The sequence below is a fragment of the Bicyclus anynana genome, chromosome 12 (genome assembly GCF_947172395.1).
Source record: "Bicyclus anynana chromosome 12, ilBicAnyn1.1, whole genome shotgun sequence".
In the NCBI taxonomy this organism is placed as follows: Eukaryota; Metazoa; Arthropoda; class Insecta; order Lepidoptera; family Nymphalidae; genus Bicyclus; species Bicyclus anynana.
The window spans coordinates 11,092,451-11,117,192 of record NC_069094.1 but is presented as its reverse complement, the minus strand read 5'-3'; the positions used below and the strand labels follow the sequence as shown (position 1 = coordinate 11,117,192).

Genomic DNA, 24,742 nt, shown 5'->3' with positions numbered 1-24,742 from the left:
ATCCAATCCAGCCAATCATTAAGAGTTTTTCATTATTTACCAATCCCATGTTTTTTTTTAAATATGATTGAAGTATTCTATTTATTCAGCTGTTTAGTGTTACTGCAGCCTATTCGCAATGTGTGGTTTTTGCTTATTATCTGTTAATAACTACTTAATGCTCAAGGCTAAATTTAAGTAACTGTACGGAGGTTTTCATCATCAAACATTATGCATTGTATCAGAGAAAATAGCGACCGACTTTACGTTAATTGTATTTTATACAGAACACGTAAACATGTCTGTACTAAGCAGCGTAATCGACAATCAACGTATGCAAAATATAAGAAATGAATTTGGAAGACTAGGCGGTGAGTGGTTTCATTATTTTTAATTATTGTAATGCATAATGGATAATATAAATCAAGAAATTAAATTATCTTAGCACCTACTTATATCAACCGATGAAAAACGAGAAGGTTATCAATTCAACATGTAATTTTTTATGTATGAACACACGTAAGTTTTCACTGAGTGGTCCCATTTAGATATATTTTTTTAATTACAATAAAATTAATGGGTACTTATACAATTAATCATCCCCTGTTTTCCTAAAAATAAAGAAAGGGATAATTTATACTTATTTAATATTGTAAAGTAAAACCACACATAACTATATAGTATAGTGTAGTCTGATTTTGATAATTTTATTAGATAGGCCCTCAAATTTATTTAAACAAAAACTTTCTACCCTTAGGGTGGGAAAATAGGGGTACTAGCCACCGCCTCGCAGTTTCACCCGCATAGTTCCTGTTCCTGCGAGAATTTGTATAAAGTATAATTAATTTATAATACTCACAAATAACTGTGCTCTCTAGTGGTAAAAGATTTTTTAAAATTGGTTCTCTAGATCCAGAGATTACCCCTACAGTACCACAAACTTTACCTCTATATATTATTTTAGTACAAAACAAAACTTAGGTTTAATACTTAAATTGGTTATTATTTCATACTACTAATTGTGTATTATTGTGATGTAGGTAAAAAGTAATACAATATCATATGAAATTAATGTAATTAATGTTATATAAATTATTAATTGCATAATATTTTTTACAAAAGCCTTCTCAAATATTTGTTAATGTTTCAGATAAATGCTATTTAGACAATGCTGGGACAGCATTATATCCACAAATACTTTTGACAAAAGTGAATGAAGACCTATCGAGTAATGTCTACTTAAATCCACACTCTGACAAATATACAAGAGATTGTATTGAACAAATAAGATGTACTGTATTGAACCATTTCAATACAGATCAATCAAAATACAGTGTAATATTCACATCTGGCTCGACACAAGCATTAAAATTGGTAGTGGAGACATTTGAGTTCAATAGCAAAGATGATGAAAACAGCCATGGATCTTATATTTATCTTCGAGATAACCATACTTCTGTGATAGGCCTGCGTGAATTGGCTGAACAAAAAAATGCAGACATTATTCATATATCTCACGATGACTTTCTAAACTCACTGAAAACCTGTAAAAAAGGCAAACTGAGATGTACAGAAACAAATATGAGCAAAAGTAATACTTTGTTAGCATATCCAGCACAAAGTAACTTCAATGGCTACAAATATCCGTTAGATTGTGTGGAGAAAATAAAAAATGGCTGCCTCAATAGTTATTTAAAGACACAGTTATGTGAAGTTAACTGTAATTGGTATATTTTATTGGATGCAGCTTCATTTGTGGCTACAAGCAAACTTGATTTGTCGTCCACTCAACCAGATTTTGTGTGTCTATCATTTTACAAAATATTTGGATTCCCAACAGGATTGGGCGCATTGCTAGTGAAAAATACATCACAAAATGTTCTCCTTAAAAAATACTTTGGCGGTGGAACTGTAGATATTGTTCTCAGTAGTGAAGACTTTCATATCAAAAGACAGTCTCTTCATGAAAGGTAAACTTTGGGTAAAGGTAAATTTTAATACTAGACACCAAGAGATTATACTTGCATAGTTCCCATTCCTGCAGAAATACAAGGATAAAGTATTATATTATGCCTGTGTTATTTCCTGATGCTCTTGCACACTTGCGAGTTTTCAAAATTTCTTTAGCAGTTTAGCCACAAAAGCATAATAAACAAACACACTTTTGCTTGTATACTGCTGATAAACAGCCAACTTGAATTAAATAAACAATGGAAGGATAATTGACTTGTTTAGACAATCCATATAAACATTTAATAAAGTTTCTATTTTGATGCATATATCCATACTAATATTACATAAATAATAGTAGGTTATGTATTATCCAACCATCATGAAATTTTACATACACTTTGGTAAGAGAAATATATGGATGTAAAAAAAAAATTACTATTATGATTTTCGTTAAAGTTTACCATGAACATTTCAGATTAAATGAAATACCTCAAATATTCTGTTTCAGATTTGAAGATGGCACTCTACCATTTCTGTCTATCATTACCCTGAAACATTGCTATAATGTTTTGGCAAATTTAATACCCAAAGTGATAAACAATGACATAATGGATACATTATCGCATCACACTTATAATTTAGCGAAAGATTTGTACAAGCAATTTAGTGACCTCAGACATCCAAATGGTACCAAAGCAGTTATTTTGTATATGGACTCAGATTTTAGTGATATAAAAAAACAAGGGGGTATAGTTACTTTTAATCTGATTAGGGAAGATGGCACTTACATTGGATATGCAGAGGTAAGTAGTTTAAATTCATTAACCACTATCAGATGTTAATAATAGAGACTGGGACCAATGTATTAACATGCTCTCTGAGACACCACCAACTTCCCAACTCCAGGCTGAGATTTATCTGAAAATTTCTTAAAAGGAAAACTCAGAATCTCACAGAATCGCAGAATTCAAACCCAGGACCTCGTGATTCGAAACTACATAGGCTAACCACTAGACAATCAAGGCAGTCACAAAAAACAATATTTAAAAGTAAACTACTTTTTTATGTAAGTAAACTGCGTTTTGGGTCCAATGATTAGCCTATATGCCTAGATGAGTTTTAAACTATCTAAGAAAAAAATACTTTTCACTTATAAATGTCACTCTTAAATTGTAAAATATGTTAGTTTATAATCTCTCTCTGTAATCTTTCGATATATTGTGAACAGAACATACTGATTACAATTTAACGTGTTATTTTTCGGTCTGAACATACTGATATTTCGGTATCTTATACTATACTAATTTTTCGGTATGTTATACCGAAAAAAACACGCTAAATTGTAATCAGTATGTTGAGTTCACAATATATCGACAGATTACAAAATCGCGAGTGTGATTATAAACTAACTTATTTTAAAACTAGCTGACGTCGCGCGGTTTCACCCGCGTGGTTCCCGTTCCCGTAAAAATACAGGGATAATATATAGCCTATAACCTTCCTCGATAAACGGGCTATCTAACACTGAAATAATTTTTCAAATCGGACCAGTAGTTCCAGAGATTAGCGCGTTCAATCAAACAAACAAACAAACTCTTCAGCTTTATTATATTAGTATAGATTTAAAGGTGACATATATGTATAACAAAACACAATATTACTATTTTGAGGAATATTGTTAAGGTTTTATTTTCTGTAGTTTCAGCACATGGCAGACCTGTTTAATATTAGTTTGAGAACTGGATGCTTTTGCAATTCGGGATCTTGTCAAAGACATTTAATTGTTACAAACAAAGAAATGAAGAACATGCACAAAGCTGGCCACAAATGTGGGGACGAAGTGGATATAGTAAATGGCAGACCCACAGGTGCTGTGCGAGTTTCTTTTGGGTATCACAATACATTCAATGATGTAGATAAGTTAGTCGCAATGGTAACAAAATGTTTTGTGCGACAAAATTACCAGAAACCAGAGAGATATATGTTGAAATACAAAAACGATGTAGTAGAAATACCCAAAACAAAAGAAATAAGCTTTAAAGAAGAAATACTAGCGCTTTTAAATGAAAAAAAAATACTTAATAATACCTCAGAAACAATTAACACAGGCTCCAAAGCAACTTTAGCTGAAATAGCCATATTCCCAATCAAATCTTGTGGTGCTTTCAAAATAAATTCCGGGTGGAAAATAGGTTCCAAAGGATTCGAGTATGACAGAGAGTGGATGATTGTTAAAGACAATGGCGTCTGTCTCACACAGAAGCAAAACACCCAAATGTGTATGATTCAACCCGTAATTGATCTTAATACCAGGCGCCTGACGTTAAATTTTAAAGGTATGGAATTTTGATTTTATACATAATGACATCTAGCCCCAAAGTAAGCACAGCTTATGTTATTGGTACCAGGGCGATTGATGTCATTAACAACCCATATTCGGCTCACATTTAAGCACAAGTCTCCTCTCAGAATGAGGGGTCAGGCTATTAGTTCACCACGCTGACGTAGAGAATTAAGAAAATTCTCAGGTATGAAGGTTTATTCACGACGTTTTACCGAAAAATAAAAATAAAAAAACTTAACTGACTTCTAAGATAGGTCTGAAGTGATTTTCATGAAAATTAAATGGGACCAATCTGGAAGTATTCTCTTTCACACAAAATTGGTTAGGAAATAATAAAGTTATGAGGTAACAAAATAAATAAATAAAACATGCGCGTCAAATTGAGAACTCCTTTTTTAAGTCGGTTAAAAACCATACTAAACCTTTTTTTGCAGGCTCTACAATCTCAATACCTTTGGACATGTCACCGAATAACAAATACCAAGAAAGATCGACAACACCATTTTGTCAAAGCAAAGTATGCACAGACATTGTGAAAGGTTACGATTGCGGTGACGATGTAGCTGATTGGATATCAAATGCTCTGGGCATCTCATACCTACGACTGATTAGACAAGCGAGTGATGATAGTAGAATGAAAAAAAATAAAAACAGTGAAGAAAAAAACATGCTCTCACTAAGCAATCAAGCCCAATTCCTTTTGATAAACAAAGCAACCGTTAGATGGCTGAAAAACAAAATTAGAGATACAACATTTACAGATGATTTGGAATCTTTGACCGACAGATTTAGGGGAAATTTAGTTGTTAACACATCTTATGAGCTTATAGAGAGGGAATGGCAGACAGTGATTATTGGAAAACAACAATTTAAGGTAGTATTATCTAAATATACACTTATTTTTCTTAATATTGTCCTCTACACATTGCCTATGAGTGAACGGAAATGTTCAAATATATGTCACTGTTACATTGTAAAATATGTATATATTCACTTCCGATAGATTATAATATACCGAAAGTCTGAAAAATAACACGTTAAATTGTAATCAGTATTTTCAGTTCACAATATGACGGCAGATTATAATATCACGAGTGAGATTTTAAAACATATCAACCCCAAAAAGAAAATTAAAACATTTTTATACACATTTCCATAGAAATACTTGTAGTTCTCCCAATCCAGGCCTTTCATATTTTTATTGAAATACTTGTGGCGTCCCCAATTCAGGTTTTTTATTTCTATAGAAATAGATATACTTAAGAGTTGAGACTCCCCCATCCAGGTATTTCAATAGACATACTTGTGGCGCCCCCCATTCTGATTTTATATAAAAACTAGCCGATGCACCGCGGTTTCCCCAGCTGGCTCAATTGAGGTTTTCTCTCAATTGGTCCAGGTTTGGCTGATGGGAGACTTCAGTTGTGGCTATATCCATTCTACCGACAAAGACGTTTCGCCAAGAGATTAAGCATTCCGGTACGATGTGTAGAAACTGAAACTCCTAACAAGTTAGCCCACTTCTATCTAAGACAGCATCATCATTTACCATCAGGTGAGATTGTAATCAAGGGCTAACGCACAATGGCTATGTAAAGAATTTAAAAAAAATGTTATGTTAATAGCTCTGATATTTTTATAGGTTGATGGTCCATGTTCAAGATGTCAAATGGTATGCATAGATCAAAGCACAGGAGAAAAAACAGTAGAACCACTAAGAACCATATCTGAAGAATTTGCTGGTAAAATGAGATTTGGAATATACTTAAGTTATCTGGGACCTGTGAATGGGTGCAAAGATTTGACATTGTATACTAATTCTGATGTAACTCCATATTTAAATGACGATAATATTAGCAGATAATTTTTATATGCAATATGTTGATCCCCTATTAAAAAGTGGATGCACAATCAGCGAAGCAAATCGTTCAATGAGTGCCAACACAACATCTTGGCACTCAATTCAAGTAGTCGCATTTGCAAATTCAACCTTAAACTCAATACTTAAGGTTGAATTTTCTCTGAATTTAGAACTTTATTGAATATTGGAAAATATTTAAAGGTATAATTTTCTTTACTTCTAAAATTGTCAAAGAAAAATTGGCCAGTTATTAAATGAAAATTTCTACATGATTGAGCGTCTTTTTATTATAAGAGGTCAATGATGCAATATTACTTTTTGTGATCTGTAGGAAATGTTCCTTATATAGAATGGCTGTTTTAATTTTTTATGGTAGCAATACATTATGTATTTTTAATGTAATTAATATATTTATTTTTATACTTATTATGCACATTTATGCACAACTTCATATTATATTGATGGATGACTGAAAATATCAAATATTTTCAAGTAACTTAACTTTTATAAAGAGATTTTATCTTAGTTTTTGTATAACCTATATAAAAATGAATTTTTAACATACCAGATAAGACTGAACTTGTTTGCATTTGACACATATTTGTATTCTGATATACAAGTATGCTGTGAAAAATATTTCTATAAAGACATGTCTTTAAATATTTCTACTTTATGTCCATTGTACATGTAAGAAAACCAGCCTATTTATTTTTTATCATTTTTATAGTTTGTCAACCAAAGCCAGATTTGGCTTTGGCTGTAAGTGTATAAACAAACTTAAGGCTGCCAGTCCACTGAAGCGGAGCAAGATATTTTCTCCAATTCAGCAACAAAAAATTGTGCAAATTTAGTAAACAGTTGCTGAATTGGAAAAAAGAAATTAAATTAAAAATATTATTAGTATGATATTTATTTACTATTATTTTAATAATTATTTTTTTTCATTGAACATTAATAACTTAATTATTTCTACAACATTATCTACATACTAGAGTGTTTAGAGAAAAGGATTGGTAACCCATGAAGCCTGTTTTTTTTTATTTTCAGTTAGTACTAGTAGTGAATAGAGGCATAATCCCATTCTATCCACTAATGTAGTATATTTGAGCACTGTTATTAATTTGTTTTTATATTTTTAAGGGAAATGGTGTTGTGATATTTTATTAAATGTTATGATATAGTGCAGTTTATTGGTTGTTCTCCTTTAATCTCCCTTGGCTCTGCGCCATTCTGTACTTCATTAACAACGCCTGCCACTTCCTCATAATCTGGTAGAGCCATTGTTTGTAGTTTTGAATAAATCAGTTTATTGTTGACCACCACTTCAAAAGAACCTAAAAAAAAATATTCTTACTTATACTACAGCTTTCTTGATGAGTACTGTTTACCGACAAACAAATTGAAAATGAGGGTATATCACAAGTCATTTCACACCTAATAATAATTATAATTGACATTTTCTTAATAAGGTTAGAATAATTAGATATGTTTAATTTTTATATAACATTTTATAAACAAACTGTACATAATTTAAAATAAATAAGTTATGAAATGACATGCCTTCATTTCTAATTCGTTTGTTGGTAAATAGTACTCATCAAGAAAGGCTGTAGTATAGTTGTAAATTGTTCATCAAGAAAAAATATATATTTATTATATTAGTGACCTTTATGAAAAATTCTAATTAAAATTAAACTAAAAAAAATTAGTACTAAACAGTTATTTTCAAATAGCACAAATTTACCTACTGTTTTGAGGTAGGTACAGACTGGATTTTACACACATGGCAGTAGAGATCTACCATCTATAAATCATTTCTATAGTTAAAATGGTAATAATATTATAATCAAGATTTTTTTTCAAATATACATATGTACAATGCAGGTTGGAAGCCTTATGTAAGAATGAAGTAGGTCTAAGAATACCTTTTCAATAAATTAATTAAACAAATAAAAAAACCCGACTGCATAAATTATACAAAAACTGAAAAGAAATAAACAAGCTCAGTCCAGAAGTGTAGAAAGCAATTAGAAAACAGTCGGGACCTATTATATTGAATAGAATGATTTTCGTCTACATTTTTTTACAGGTCCCGACTGTTTTCTAATTGCTTTCTATTTATATTTTTATAGTACTATTATTATCCATCACATGACATCAGGCCATTTGTAGGGCCTCCAAATATCAGTCCTGAGCCGCCTGCAATCAGCTACTCGTTGCAATATTTGTATTTGTTGATAATTATTTTTAAACTGTTTGTCTGTTCATGTAAAATAGCAAACATACCTACCTTGTCTACCTTTGTTACAAATTACTATTGCTTCTGGACTAATACTTTTAATTGTTTTGGCAAGACTTAAGCAATGACTTCCATAGTCGCACACTTTACTGAAAAACAAAATTTGTTCAAGTCTTAATCGTTAAACATTAGGTAATTACTGTCTCCATTATCCATTTAATAAATATTAAATTACCAATACTCGATCTCTACTTTTGGTATATGACGTAGGCTTTCATCGGCCATATAATTTAAATATTTGATCAAATAAATTCAGCGGAATTTGTGGCAAGTATGTCATAAATTCTTATTTGTAAATTTTCATTTTTCAGTGTAATTTTAGTGTAATTCTGACAATGACAACTGTCACTACTCACTTGTCAGTGTCACTGACAATTGGCATTTTTTTTAATATTAAGCTTTACGGCTCTGGTGTCTAGCCATTTTGAGCCCTATTTTTTGGCATTTCAAGCAACTTTTACCACGGACCTAAAACTCTAAGTCTAAACCTAGGGTCACATTTTTGTTTGCGGTGTTTTGGTTGTGTTGGATTCGTAAAACCGTAGAAATAAAAGAGATAGACAAATAGTAGGGATGGGCAAGTAGATAAAATATATCGATATATATGGTATCGATATTTTTCAAATGTATCGATACATATTTTTTAAAAATATCGATATTTCGATATATCGATATTTTTTTCCCAAGAGAAGACTACTTATAGATATATTAAACATTGTCAAAAGTACGTACATAGTAAGTACGTAAGTACTACCTATTTATTTTGCACTGGCTTCTAAGACCTTCAGTCTTCACTGCACAGATCACAAACGGGGCATAGACTAATAGATAATTTTCATTAGTACTTATTAGGTCCATGATAATTTTTTATTCATTTGTTTGTTTTTGATACTCGAAATAAATATCGAAAATCGATATATCGAAAAATAAAATATCGCCGATAAATATCGATTATTTTCGGAAAAAATATCGATATATTGATATATCGATTTTTTTTGCTTAACAAATAGAGAGATATATCACAGTCATAGAGTAGTGATAGTGTATGACACAGATTAATAGATACATTAATGATCTGTGGTCATAGATTATCTAAAACAAAACAAATTATGGATTTTATTTTGTGATTTGAATTTGTATTTGTAATAATATTTTGATTTAAACTCCGACTCAATACTCAATTACTCATCAAAGCTTACATTTTCAGTGCTTGAAAGTTGACGAAGTCTAAAATTTCAATGGGTAATCCTATTATTATCTGACACGATCTAATTCACATCTATTTAGCGAATAAATCTAGTGATTCAGTTTCAATATGGATTTTAAGTACAACTTATAATTAAGATGATTACCTCAAATATGGACTACGATTATCTTATTAAACTTCTATGTGTTGGCGATTCTGGTGTTGGTAAAACGAGCTTTTTATACAAGTATACTGATGGCGTTTTTCACACACAATTCATATCAACTGTTGGAATTGACTTTAGAGAAAAGACTGTGGTAGGTACAAAAACTATCATTCCTCACAAATTATTACAATTTCAGATGCTTCAAATTAGTTATCTGAGTGCTGTCAAAACTCAAAAGTTCTAACAAAACTTGCACCCTCTATAGAAAGTATTTTAAATTTTATTCATCATATTCCTCATTATCAGCCTTTCTCAGGTCACAAGTTCAGTGCTCACTCCTTATAAGAGTTAAACCCACCCTCCAATGTGGGATAAAAATATTAGGGTGATATATGATAATGTTTTAACAATAACCATCAAATGTTACCATATAAGGCAAGATCTAATGAAGACCTGTATACCTAATTTCCTAGTATGTGACCAACGATAATAATAATAATAAATATACTTAAACAATACACATCACTATCTAGCCCCAAAGTAAGCATACAGAGTAGCTTGTGTTATGGGTGCTAAGATAGTTGATATTATAATATTAATATACAATTATATACTACATATAAATACTGATATAATGTATAAATACACACAGACACTGGAAAACAACCATGCTCATCACACAAATATTTTCCAGTTGTGGGAATCGAACCCACGGCCCTGGATGCAGAAAGCAGGGTCACTACCCACTGTGCCACACGGCCGTCAAATACGATATATCTCATGAATGGACAAAATGTCAACCAATGGTGGCAAAGTAGTCTTAGTCCCATCTCTTATGAAAGAGATGCAATATTTCCAGCCTCTGTAGCCAAGTGGCACGACAATTCTCTTTCTACAATTACAAACACTTCGAAAACTAGAAAAATGTATAGGAATTACAGATCTTGATCATGTGACCTGTCGATAGCAAATGTATTAATTAATGTGGTTTATTTACATTGAGCCCAAAGCCAATTGGGCACAAGTTTATACTTGTTGCTGTACTTTTATGTTGATAATTTCCATGTTAAATATCTGCAAGAACCTCAGAAAGGTTTCACGCTTGCTCCCTCTCTTAGTTAAGATCCCCAAGTCTGATTCTCAGTGGCCAGTAACATCTCATCATTAAGCAGGTACCTAATGAGAAACTGCTGGATACATTATAGCTCAAGACTAATTGATTGATTGCCCTTTTATGTCCAGCAGTCTGTCCAATGGCAAATAATAATGATAATTATGATTATTTGTCATTATTACATCATTTTAAATGACAAAAAAATAATCTTTTAATCTTGAAATGATTTTTTTTTGCAGATTTATCAACAGAATACAAGGCAACATCGTATACATTTGCAGTTATGGGACACAGCCGGCCAAGAGAGGTGATGATGGGCAATTTATATTTACAACACTAAATTAGGAAATTTTGCAATAGGGCTGGACACTTAACATGCATTAAAGACAAACATTTTATACTACTTATTAGATATACTTATCACTAGTGCGTGGAAACTAAGGCAAACAAAGGTGGCTAATCAATTGTCTTAATGTTATTTAGTCGCATAGTAATATACACTTATATACTTATAGAGGGGACGTTTGACGAGGCCAGACGGGTGATCAGTCCTAATTAGGGACCATTCCACCCAATTCCCGTGGTAAAAGGACACAGGTTCACTGGTGTCTCGACAGTGTTCCCCCCTCAAATCTTCCTGTAGCCTTTGTGAACCTAACAATATCCCCTATACTGAGATCTGTCAGGTCTACTTCATTTAATGTATCCTTACCTAGTAACTCCCATCTTACCAGCGCGAACATGGGACACTCAGCTATAAAGTGATAGCTGGTCTCCTCCTCACCACAACCTGGACATGATGAATCTTCTATGATTTTCATTATCTTCAAGTGTCTATTGAGCAGACAATGTCCAGTTGTCATGCCTGCTACCAGTGCTATGTTGGGTCTGCTTTGTAACAGTAGTTGTGTTGTTTTCTTCTTGTCGAATGACTTCAGGAACATTTTTGACTGTCTGCATTTAGTCGAGCTATTCCATCGTGTATTCGATTCTCTTTCTATGATTCCTTCAATAACCCTCTTTATTATTGAGTATGGGATGGGTAGGCAGGGCTCCGGCCCTAGGAACTCGAGACCTGCTCCCATCCTAGCTAGTTCGTCTGCTTTTTCATTGCCGTAGTTCCCTTGATGTCCAGGAACTCAGGCAATGGTCACTTTAGTCCTTTCAGCCAGAGAGTTCAATATGTTCTTACATTCTCTTACTAGGGCTGATGTGGTATCATTTCTTTTAAGCGCTTTTAGTGCAGCTTGACTATCACTATATATAACAATTTCTTTGGTTTCTATATCTGCTAAGTCCATCAAATCGAAGGCACAAACCATAATGGCGTATGTCTCTGCTTGGAAGACGCTTGCAAATTTGCCTAGACTGATTGCCTGGTCCTTGTTTGGAATGGTGCTGTAGAAAACTCCAGCACCACTGAGCTTTGTGGATTCCCGCCTTGATCCATCTGTGTAACACACTATGCTGCATTCATGGGCGGTTTCTAACTGCCATGTATCTTTTGATCCTATATGTACTCTATATTTCTTATCGAAGATGCGCTGTCTCTTGATAAGGTCATTGTTGTTGATTATCATTGACAGTTTATCTCCGTACACTTTATCTATATCTGTGTGTCCTTTGTCCATGAAATTACCTTTCCACTGTTTGGACACTTTCATTCTATACCATTGTTCTAATGCATTCTTTTTAGCTCTTAGGTCCAAGGGATATAGTCCCAAAAGGACCTCCAGCGCTGCAGAGGGTGTTGTCCTAATAGCACCTGAGATCATCAAGGACGCCAACCTTTGTACCTTAGTTAGTTCTTTGCTGTTTGACTTTATTGCAGCTCTATGCCACCAAACAGTAGCTCCATACAGAACTCTAGGAAGAATGATAGCTGTATATATCCATTTTATTACTTTTGGCTTTATACCCCAGGTTCTGCCCACAGCCCTTCTACATTGCATTAGAGTTAGTTTGGCTTTGGCACACTGCACTTGGATATGAGTTCTAAATCTTAGGGTAATGTCTAAAATAACCCCCAGATATTTGATTTCTTTTGTAATTTCTAGCTTGACACCTTTAATTGTAATAGGTATCAGGTGTGCCTTTCTGCGTCTAGTAAACAGCACTAGTTTGGTCTTGGAGGGGTTGAGGTTAAGACCTTTTTCTCGACACCAAGCCAGTGTATTTTTTATGCCTTTGCACATTATGTTCCTTACGGTATGCAGATCTCTGCCCGTGACTAGGAGTACGCCATCGTCAGAGTAGGCCTGCATATAAATTCTCATATCATTGATCTTAACTATTAATGAATCTAATAGGAGGCACCATAGCAAAGGCGATAAACAGCCTCCTTGAGGAAATCCTCTGGTAGATCTTACAGTTTGAGTCTCTCCTCCTAAATCTGCTGAAATCAGTCGATGTGTTAGCATGTTCATGATCCAGCTTTTTACTATATCGTCTATCCCGTCGCGGTTAAGTGCGAACTCTATTGCTCTTCGGTTTGCTCTATCGAATGCCCCTTCTACATCGAAGAAACATCCCAGTGCAAATTCTTTGTAGTTGATAGACCTTTCTATCCTAACCACTAGATTATGTAAGGCCGTTTCTGTTGATTTGCCCGCCATGTAGGCATGTTGATTGTTGTGTAGTGGCCAGGTGCTCAAGGTAACTTTTGATCGCATAGTAAACAACACAAGTTATATATTACAATATATTTTAATTTTCCCTTGAAGAGCATCTATGCCGGAAGTGCTTTAGTATTGATGATTGATCAGTCAGTAAGTGATTTTAAAACTACTTGTTATATTCAAAAAAAATTTAAATATACCGTATCTATTTATTGCCTGCTTGGTTACTGAAAATTCAAGTATTTGGTTTTATCCACAACAAAATTATAGGGGGTCAAAAATGGCTTGTATTGCTTTGAGAAAAGTATGATACGGCCATGTCTCCTTTTTGCTCTACTTGGCGAGGGCACTGCTGTGCCTCCATATAATTGTAACATACATTATACCAACAACAATTTATATCAATTTACAGATTCAGGAGTTTAACAACAGCATTTTACAGAGATGCAATGGGCTTCTTACTACTTTTTGATTTGACAAATGAGGCATCATTCTTAGAGGTTCGCAACTGGATTGAACAATTAAAGGTGAAAAATATTTTAGTACTTATACAAATTATATCAATAACTAGTTGACGCCGCGCGGTTTCACGCGCGTGGTTTTCGTTCTTGTAGGACTACGATGATAATAATTATATAGCCAAAAGCCTTCCTCGATAAATGGGCTATCTAACACTGAAAGAATTTTTCAAATTGGACCAGTAGTTCTTGAGATTAGCGCGTTCAATCAAACAAACAAACAAACTCTTCTCCTATATTAATATAGATAGTATAGATTTAAGAGTATTGTGTATTGTGATCCTTAGAGACTTAACATTCATCATTATCTCAAGGTTGATAATGTGCTCTTCCTTCTTTCATTTCCTTTCTTTTCTTATTTCATAGCATATTTTAATGTGCCAAACTCTGAATCCGATCTAATTCTGAACACAACACAACAAATATTCTAGAGCCATTATAATAGCTGCACAGTGTCAAATGTGTTGTAATGTCAGAGCGATTAGAACTTTGGCTCATACTATAGATAATATTTAATGAAAACGTAAGTCAAACTAAATTCATTATAAGTTGGGGAGGCTTTTTATGAAAATCAGTTCATTAAATTTTGTGTCCAGGGCTTCTAGCCAAGTTGCATCAATCTCTTTTTACAATCCCTGCAAAAACTAAAAAAAGGATATAATATATATCTGAGTATCGTGACTTATTCATAAAGAATGTCATTCCCATGTATTTATTGGTTTTAAAGAAGTTTTGTAGAATGAGATCCTGGTGCGTTTCCCACATGTACAAGTCAGCATTTGCCAGTATGTTGTATACGAGTATTTATAATTTTTGTCTGTGTGTCTTTCAGACTCACAGCCTCAGTGACGACCCTGACATAGTTCTGTGTGGTCATAAATGTGATCTGCAGGAGAAACGGCTGGTGAACCAAAACCGTGCCAGAGAATTTGCAAAGAACTACAATTTACCGTACTTGGAAACAAGTGCCAAAACTGGACTAAACATTGACCGTGCTATCGAAATATTGCTCGACAAGATCATGTTAAGGTTTGTTACTATATCTTAATCTTAACATTGTGTAGAACTTATTTGCTTTCAGTTGTCTGTTGTTTTAGAACTTTTAAACTATGCAAACAAAATTTAATGCAATTTCATTACTATACCACAGCCATTCTTGATGAGTACTGTTTACCAACAAACAAATTAAAAATGAGGGTATAAATCACTAGTCATTTCACACCTATTAATAATTATAATTAACTTATTTTTAAATTAATTTTATTAATAGGCTTAGAACAATTAGATATGGTTAACAAACCATACATAATTTAAAATAAATAAGTTATGAAATGACATGCGTGTTTTAACTTCATTTCTAATTTATTTGTTGGTAAACAATGCTCATCTCATCAATCATCGATCTGCTATTAAAAAATGGATGCACAATCAGAGACCAAAATACGTCCCCACTCAATAAGTGCCAAACACAACTTCTTGGCACTCAATTCAAGTAGTCGCATTTGAAAATTTAACCTTAATCTCAATCCTCAAGGCTAAATTTGCTCTGAATTTGGGATTTTATTGAATATTGGACTATATTTAAGGGCCTTTAAGTATAATTTTCTTTATCAATAATTCTAAAACTGCCAAAGCAAAGTTGGCCAGTTTTTAAGTGAAATTTTTTACATGATTGTGCGTCCTAAGAAGTCAATGATGATAATGAATAGTTTAATAAACAATATTGTTGTTACATTTTGAATCTGTTATTACACATTTTTTTTTTCAGAATGGAAACATCTGTTGAATATGCAATGCTGTGTGCATCAGGCCGAAGGCGTCAGTCCTTACAAAGGCTGCAAGCGAAGCAGGATAGAAAGCTGTGCTCCTGTTAAAACATTCCAAACTGAGATTTTTATACATTCCTCAGTAAAAAGTAGGTGCCCTGGAGTATTTTTAAGGTAATTTTTGTTAAATTTAATGTATTATTATTAGGTCAGACTAAATTTACAGATCTATGTAAACTTTTACAGAGATTATAATGTCTGTATATCTGTTAATTTAGTCACAATGTTTAATTTATTTATATTTATTGTAAAAAGCGATCATTTATAAGGCCTTCATAATTGATATAATAATGTAAAAATTGTTAAAAATTAAAAGGTTTTCTCTAAAACACAAAATAATTATAAAGTTATAATATTCGGTGTCTATGCAAATTTTTGGACCAAACTATTAAATGGATACCTTAAAAATGTTTTTGGGCGCCTAGAAAATTTTTCTGCCTAACTAAATAACTAAAGTTTCAATGATAAACTTAAAATTTAAAACTAAAATTTTTATTCTTATTTTTACTATTAAGGAAAATAATGCCAAAAGAGCTGTTTTGAGACTGATTTTGATTTTTAATAGTCATACGAAATTTTCAGCACAATTCAATGGTGCTAATATGGCTTTACAGTAATCTATGAACTAAAATAAACAGATGTAAAAATAAAATGTGTGAAAACTCAAAAAAAAATTGTTACGAAATTTGTTGAAAAATGTAAGATATAAAATAAATGTCAGTAAAATATATTAATGCAAAACCCAAAAAATAAATAAAGCCCAAACATTCCTAGTAATAATAATAATTAATATTACAAATGTATATTAAATATTATTTAGATGAGACCTTTTTAATCTGTCAACTTGGCTTGGCAAATTCGTTCGTAACACTCTTGATAGTCCGCGCGGGAGAGGGGTTGCGATGCCCCGCGCGCACGACTTTATATCCGCGCAGTCCTTCCTTCTGCCCCGCGCGTACGGCTTCACACCCGCGCAGTCCTTCCCCCCCGTCGCCCGCATATCATGGGAGTGTCACCAACGAACTTGCCAAGCTATTGTCTAGTTTAGAGAATAATGTAAAGTCCATATAGCATTGTTACAAATTAATATCTGCTCTTTTATATGATAAACTGAATTGAGATTTTACGACGACTTTAATAGTAATAAATATTTCGTAAAACACTTAAAATCCTGAACTTGCTATGTAAATTAATGCAACTAATTTCACTGCCTGATATATTTTATTTATTAAAAAAAATTACAACTGATACAATAAAACTATTCAATGTTTTGTATGTTGTGAGCTTTAGTGGTGATCACAAATTGTTTTAAAATTAAATATGTCTATGTCATATTTGTCAATGTCGATCTGTTTTATGATTTTATCAAATAATATTGTAATTTATTTGCAAGTTATTCAACTTATGACGACTTTTTTATTTGTGTATATTTGTTATAATATTTGTAGTTCTAATTTTGTTACCATTATGTCTAAGATGTGTATCACGACTAACAAAAACAAATGGGCCGGTCAATGGGGATGGAATGGGGATGATGACTAGGTTTAAATATATTTATTTTTATGATACATTCGGGTAAATAAGATCAATGTTAACTAATTTATACAGAAAAAGCAAAGATTGTCTAGATATTTGTAAAATAAATAAGATTATGAAATTTCAAAATCTATTAAAAATCTTTTATCGTAATTAGATGAAAATTCATACAGTTTTAGCTTCCTTACATTATATGTGACGTTTTTCAGGGATTCGTGGCAGAGCCGCAAACATGACACTCTAAATACCTGTATCTCCGAAAGTAATGATCGCATATACCCTGTTACTTTTACAAAATTACTTTACTATTAGCATACTCCTATATTCTTTTATCTACAATTTAAAAAAACTGTCATCATCTCTGTATTATGTCTACCCCGCCTTAAGATATGTTGTGGTGTCTACAGCACTTATGTCTGATTTTTTTTGTTATTTTATAATATTGTACAATTATTTTCAGTGTTAAGGGTAATTAGTTGATTTTTACACCTCAACATATGTGTCATACAAAATGTAATGTAAAACAGTATTATCTTACACACGTGTATAGAAAATAAACTATATTTTACATCATTTTAAAATGTAAAATATAATTTAAAAATATTGTCAGCATAATTATATGTGTAAGATTAGAGACAAAGTGAGAATTACTGAATTGAAAAGTGCTTGAAAATGAATGTTTCTTGTGCCAGGAAAAAATTATTTAGACGTATTACATTTCAAAATAATTAATATTATTCTGAGTGGAATTTTGCAAAATTCAGTGATGGCACAGGTTTTGTTACCAGAGTAAGCACGAAGTAGATCGTAATAGAGATCAGAAAGCAATAGAGTGATTTAGAAATAGATTCGTTTTTGGGGGAAGATCCTCATATTTAGCCGACGAACTTTCAGCTTTATTAAGTAGATTTTTTTAATAATAATTGTGTCAATAGTCAGGGATCCCTAGAACATTGTGTACCTACACCTGATTACTAATAAGCTGATTTTTCGTGAGTAGCTTCTAGTAAATTCTTGATTTTGGTAGCTAACTGAGCTACCAAGAAATGAAAATTTCAGAGCGTCGAAACGAGATAATGTACCACAAAATTTGTAGGACATTGTGGCTGAGTTAAGTAAAAAAAATCTGTTAAATAACAACTTTTGTTACTCTACCCTCCTTATTCTCCTCAAGGTTATTAAAAGTTGTTACTAACCAGCTGTTTTTTTTACTGTTGCTTAATGAATAGTTATACATTTTAACAGCCACATTGTTCTACAAATTGCTTGGTACATTATTTCGTTCCGACGCTCTGAAATTTTCATTTCCTGGTTACCCAGTTAATCCAACAGAATCAAGAATTTTCGTAAATAAAAAAGTAGATCGTCTCATCGAGATGAAGCTACTCACGAAAAATTAGCTTGTTAGTACCTAATCAGATGTACAAAATGTTCTAGGGATCCCTGACTATAACTTATTGTTGTGTATTTGCTTATGTTTATAGTGTTCCTTAAAAGTGCAGGGTAAAATTATTCTAGTCATTTTTTTTTTGTATAATCTATGATTGTTTAGCTATTGTTGTTTTGCTTGCCTTGCCGTGCATTCGAGTGTTTGATTTGCACAAATTTGTTTGCCATTTTGGATGCATTTAAACTTAATATTAAGCTGTTAGCTGGTTTATATCATAGCTTAGTTTAAATATGCACTTGGTTTCATAGATTAGGGTCGCTGAGTATCTGGCTATATGGAGCCAAAGCTGTTTTGTGCTATCACAATGTTGTCGATGTTTGTCCATTTACATTGATGTTTTTTAGGGATTCATTGTGTTGGTGTTTTTGCCAGATATGTGCTGACCCTTAGGCGCGATTTATACAGAAATGATGTTGCGTAAAGATTTGGTAGATAGACTTATCGTTGATTGCGTATACTAATATACAAGCCGAAGTCCCGCGGTTTCACCCGCGTAGTTCGCGTTCCATGGCGAATACGGCGGTAAATTAGCCTGTGCCACTCAGAAATAACGTGGCTGTCTAGTGTTAGGTAAAAGAATTTTCAAAATCGGTTCAGTCATCATCATCATTATCAGCCAATGGACGTCCACTGCAGGACATAGGCCTCCAAGTACGATGGTTTCGAGCCGCCAGCATCCAGCGGCTTCCTGAAACCCACTTGATATCCTTGTTCCATCTAGTGGGGTTAATTTTCCCCAGAACGCTACAAACTTTACCTCTTTATAATATTAGTGTAGATATTTAAGAATTGTGGCAAATGTATGACTGAACATAATAATATCTAATAATAATTAACTAAAAGCACGTTAAACTTAATCAAGCAAACCCCTATTACCTACTTTGGACTTGGTACATCCCAAGTGAAGGCGTATTTGTGCCACACGAAGATATTTGAAATGTTCGTACGTTAGCCCTAAACTACAAATTACATATTGGATAGAAGCAGGCGTTACTTTGCGGAAGTTCATCATGATTATATAATGATTTATTTATTTTGCTATCATCCGATTTTATCCGAGAGTATTTTGTCGGACCTGGGTGACGTTGTCGCATGGGTTCGCCGAATTTTCGCGGATGATAGCAAAATAAATAAATCATTATATAATTACAAATTACAATCTCACCTGGTGGTAAATGATGCAATCTAAGATGGAAACACGTCCGCAACTTGCTAGGAGGAGGATGAAAATCCACACCCTTTTCTGTTTCTAAACATCGTACCGGAACGCTAAATTGCTAGTTATTGGCGTGCTATCGAATTTGACAATGCGACTTCTATCTAAATATGTAAAACTCAAAGGTGACTGACTGACATAGTGCTCTATCAACTCTATAAGATCTATCACAGCTCAAACCACTAGACGACAGACGTATCGGGCTGAAATTTGGCATGCAGGTAGATGTTATGACATCCACTAAAAAAGGATTTTGACCAATTCTACCCCAAAGTGGATAAAAAAGGGGTTGAAAGTTTTTATGAAACTTTGTCAATTTTGTGGCGATTTGGCTGAAATTTGGAATTAAAATAGATTTTACTCTGGATTGACACATAGGATACCTTTCATCCTGAAATCCATGGTGCCCGCGGGATTTGTAAAAAACTTAAATCCACGGGGACAAAGTCGCGATCGTCCGCTAGTTTCTGTATAAATCGCGTCTAAATCGATAGATATGTACAGTGAGCATCAAATAAAAGATACAAATATCAAAATGTAATTTAGTTTGTTGCCATATCGTGCTACAGTAGATTGCATCCAGCTCGCCTAGAATGCGTCAACGATATAATATCCATGGAAATGCTGTCGTCAACGAAAGAAAGATATCACTTAAGGATTTCGTCGACATTGGTCGAAGATTTCTCTCTTTTTGTAATGTCTTTGACGCATTGGTGATGAAAATAAAATGTCTATACGGAAGGCTATATTATTTAGTTTAAATTTTTTTAGTTTAGAATTATTAAAGCACTGTTAAAATTATTGTAAAATAAATCTATGTTATAAATCCACATTATCTGAGGCTCACTGTAGGTACAGACGTAAAATAATAATTGAACAACATTCGCCATATCATAAATTATCATCAATCGATTTTCTAGATCTTATATATATTGAACCAAAATTAATATTATAATAGTCTTACTATACGATAGTGAAATATGTATTTGAAGATTTATTATAGACTTAAAAGTATTACCAATTTATAAAAATTATACACGTTACTTAGTAATATTACGTCGGGTGGCTTTTGTAAAACTTTACTTATTACTGTTGTATTATATTTCTTTATTATCTTTAAAAAATATCTACTGGCTTTGTGCATATAAATCTATCCCATTTTATTACCTATATACATATTTTTATTATTATATTTACAATTAAAGTCTACACTCTGATAAACATTTTTTTGCATTAACTACTGACACTGAAAATAAAAATATGTAAGTATGATACATCGATCTCCTATTAAAAAGTGGATGCACAATAAGCGATCAAAAAACATCCCCACTCAATGAGTGCCAAACACAACTTCTTGGCACTCAATTCAAGTAGTCGCTTTTGCAAATTCAACCTTGAACTCAATCCTTAAGGTTGAATTTGTCTTAATTTGAGAAAAAAATGCGTCTACAATATTGGATATAACTCAAAAACGTTAAATTATAATTTTCTAAATATCTGCTTTTAGTAAAATGGTATAGGTTTTTATTAAGAACCATTGTAATGGTGTTATATCTTCAATGACCAAGCCGTTAGCTTTTATGTCAATTTGTGTACGATTCAATTTGTTATACGATTAATGTTTGAAATGTATTCCAATTAAACCATTTAAAGAACATGATGTTTTTTACAATAGTTTTTACTCTTTTTTTAGCCAAATATTTTAATCCACAAAGGGCGAAAACAACTCGGCGATGGGTCGTCGCATCACAAAAACGATGCCGCAGCGTAATGCGATGCGTTGACGCAACGCAAATATTTCATAGTTTAGGTGACTTACGGGAAAATTATGGCCATTAGTTCTCCTCAAAATCAGGATAAAAAGATTTACAAACTTCCTTTCACGCCTCTGTTTAAAAAAAAACATCTTTAAATTCTTCTATGGTCAGAAGACCGTAGAAGAAAAATATCCTTAAATTGTTCTACGGTCTTATGACCGTAGAAGAAGTCAAGGACTTTTTTTTTAAACAGTCCCGAAGGGCAGGCCGTTCCTGAATTAATGAAAAGTGAAATGAGTTATTCAATATCGTAATCAGTCATGTTGGAGTGCATACGCGCGGACGCAGCGTACTGTGGACTGAACGTTAAAGGTCCGTTTATATCTAGAGTCACATCACAGTGCGTCGCAGACAAGTAGCGTGGCAGACACCCACAAACACCGTTACATGTAGCCTGCCACAAGTGTGACACTGATATGCGGGCGACAGGGAGAAAGGCTGCGCGGGTGTAAAGTCTTGCATGCATAAGTCGTGTTTTTCATTCATCGCTACATGTCGCCTGTCCCGCGCGGCCCGTCAGGTTGCCAAGCTGTAATATGTCACACATCGACTGACACCGTCATCAGCGTTGGACGTGGGAAAACACGTATATTTTTGCTAAAACTGATTAGACACTTCTCTGTGGAAGATTTAGTAGTAATTGCCTTACTAAAAGAAGACAAGAATAAAAGTAAAAAACGCATGGCAGTTCATCCTATGCTTAAGCAAAGAACGACGACGATGAAGAAAAATTTTTCAAATATTTTCGCATGAATCGGTATCAGTTTGACATTTTACTAAATAAAATAAAATTGCTGATAACCAAACACGATACAGTTTTCAAGGAGTTTTCAAGTTCTTGTCACCAAAAAGAAAAGCTAGCAGTATGTCTCAGTTAAGATTTATAAAGAATATTTACTTTACTTAATCAATGTACTACTCGTAATATTGATTAAGTAAAGTAGATTCATTTTTTGTGGTCGGGCTACTCAGAATATCTATTTCCATACGAGAGACTATTTCAAATATCTTGGCTTTTGCTATAGCCCTGTCTCGTGGCGGAAAAGTTCGCAAGGTAGTTGTGATCCCAGCCATAAACTGTTCAATATCATCTTGCGGTGGAATATTTTTCTTACTGTCTATGATATACTTCATTAGCACTGCAATAGGTGTTTCATCAGTACGTTTTTGGCCTCGGTTAGTGCGCTGAGGGTAGTCAGTTGTAGCTTGTGATAATGTAGTTAGCAATGGATCAGTCATTTGTTGACTAGCCTCAGGTGTAGATGATCGTGTGTCAGTTATATTTTGTCCAACTTCAGGTGACAGAGCGATATCCTCTTCTTCGTTAGTGTTGTCGTCAATATCAGATGCTGGTACTGTTGGAATTGGACGTATAGTCGGTCTTTCCTTCATGTACGGTAACAAAAAAGACATTTCATCTTCATACTTCCATTTTTTGTTGGGTATGCCCTGCCCACTTTTGGTTTGTTTTTTCTTTTTTTTAATGGTACGTCTGAAGGCATCTCGTAGCAGTGCCCATGCTTTCTTACATTCTGTTCCTGAAACAAGGAAACAAATAGAATAATATTATATCTTTTTAATAATTATAGATAAAAAAAAGATTTAGTTTTCTTAAATGTTATAAATTGTTTTACTAAATGTAAATAAGTCTTAAAACAAAACATAAAAAAATAATATAAAATAACACTCGTATCTACAATATTAAATGCACAAAGTATCCAAACATTTTCTAATACTTTTATTCAGTAAAAAAAGGATACGAAACAAATTAATATTAAAAGGAACGGAACTCGCGTTCCATATTATTCTAAATTCAAAATATTCGGTGTGAGGCATAGATTTACGATTATGGTGTGAGATCTATTACCGAATTGAATCACAAATTGAAAAAAAAACAAACGTCCATTCCCTTGTTTCAAAATCCAAATTATTATTATTATTATTAATTACAATAATTAAAACCGGGATTGAATTTTTATTTATTATTTATTTAATAACATTCTTATTTTTTAAATAACAACCTTCTTTGTGCATTCTTCAACTTGACATTGAAAAAAGAACCAGCATCCTGCTAAATACCAATAACAACATGCGATAAACCATTGGATAAAATTTCCTAATAACTATGTGAAAAAATTAAGGCAAAAAAAGTCATGCTTTATTTACATAAAGATACCTGCCTTAACAAAAGTTAAAGTAGGCACGTAAAAAACCTACCTATACAATGATATATCGCATGTTGTTATTTAAGCAGGCTCCCATACATTTTTGCCGGTTCTCCTATAGAGCGCTTAAATATGGACAAAAAACAAGAAGATCGTCGAATAGATAGAAGTCGATTATTGTTATTTCACTGAGTGAGTAGACACGACTTTTCTTTACTAGTTTCAAGCAAACACATAATTTTTGAGTTAGAGAGGTAAAAATAAAATATGTACCTACTTACTCACCATTCTTTTTAAGTTTTATTCCTATTTCTTTCCATGCCTGATCCTTTTTCATATTGTCACTGTATTTTTTATCAGTTAAATCATAAAGATATTTATAATCTCTGACAATTTCTATTAGTTTTTCGTTATCCATGGTAAAAAAAAGTAAAACACGTCTGTACGGTTCCGATACTCTATTCACACTGCCCAGCAGGTAGCAGACACGTACAGACATGAACCGCACATACAAAATATTCTTTCCGCGAATACTGGCCGGGCGCGGCACGTGTCTATCGGCATCTGCGCGGCCGCGTTACGATAAATATAAATACGTTAATAAACACTGTATAGAAGATTACATACATACGGTCCCGAAATATCTAAACACGAAATGCAAGCGTTCACGAGGTCCGTTTATATCTACTGACAG

General features: G+C 33.0%; 4 protein-coding genes across 4 annotated transcripts; 2 read left to right on the top strand and 2 right to left on the bottom strand.

The window, feature by feature from the left end:
- Positions 1-7,325, top strand: LOC112056437 (molybdenum cofactor sulfurase). Its single transcript, XM_024096872.2, has 6 exons — positions 1-350; positions 1,130-1,949; positions 2,441-2,735; positions 3,632-4,268; positions 4,711-5,150; positions 5,919-7,325. Exons 1-6 carry the CDS (start codon positions 278-280, stop codon positions 6,138-6,140), a joined length of 2,487 nt encoding a protein of 828 aa, XP_023952640.2. The 5' UTR covers positions 1-277; the 3' UTR covers positions 6,141-7,325.
- Positions 7,032-8,784, bottom strand: LOC112056439 (migration and invasion enhancer 1). The gene is made up of 3 exons (XM_024096873.2): positions 8,612-8,784; positions 8,428-8,525; positions 7,032-7,471 (listed from the first exon to the last, which is right to left on the bottom strand). Exons 1-3 carry the CDS (start codon positions 8,659-8,661, stop codon positions 7,308-7,310), a joined length of 312 nt encoding a protein of 103 aa, XP_023952641.2. The 5' UTR covers positions 8,662-8,784; the 3' UTR covers positions 7,032-7,307.
- Positions 8,785-9,437: 653 nt separating this feature from the next.
- Positions 9,438-21,723, top strand: LOC112056441 (ras-related protein Rab-27A). Its single transcript, XM_052884861.1, has 6 exons — positions 9,438-9,559; positions 9,644-9,939; positions 11,142-11,209; positions 13,933-14,047; positions 14,871-15,067; positions 15,807-21,723. Exons 2-6 carry the CDS (start codon positions 9,781-9,783, stop codon positions 15,910-15,912), a joined length of 645 nt encoding a protein of 214 aa, XP_052740821.1. The 5' UTR covers positions 9,438-9,559; positions 9,644-9,780; the 3' UTR covers positions 15,913-21,723.
- Positions 21,724-21,862: 139 nt separating this feature from the next.
- LOC112056440 (transcription factor Adf-1) lies at positions 21,863-24,742 on the bottom strand. Its single transcript, XM_024096874.2, has 2 exons — positions 24,334-24,742; positions 21,863-23,421 (listed from the first exon to the last, which is right to left on the bottom strand). The coding sequence occupies exons 1-2, from the start codon at positions 24,545-24,547 to the stop codon at positions 22,799-22,801; spliced, it is 837 nt and encodes a 278-aa protein (XP_023952642.2). The 5' UTR covers positions 24,548-24,742; the 3' UTR covers positions 21,863-22,798.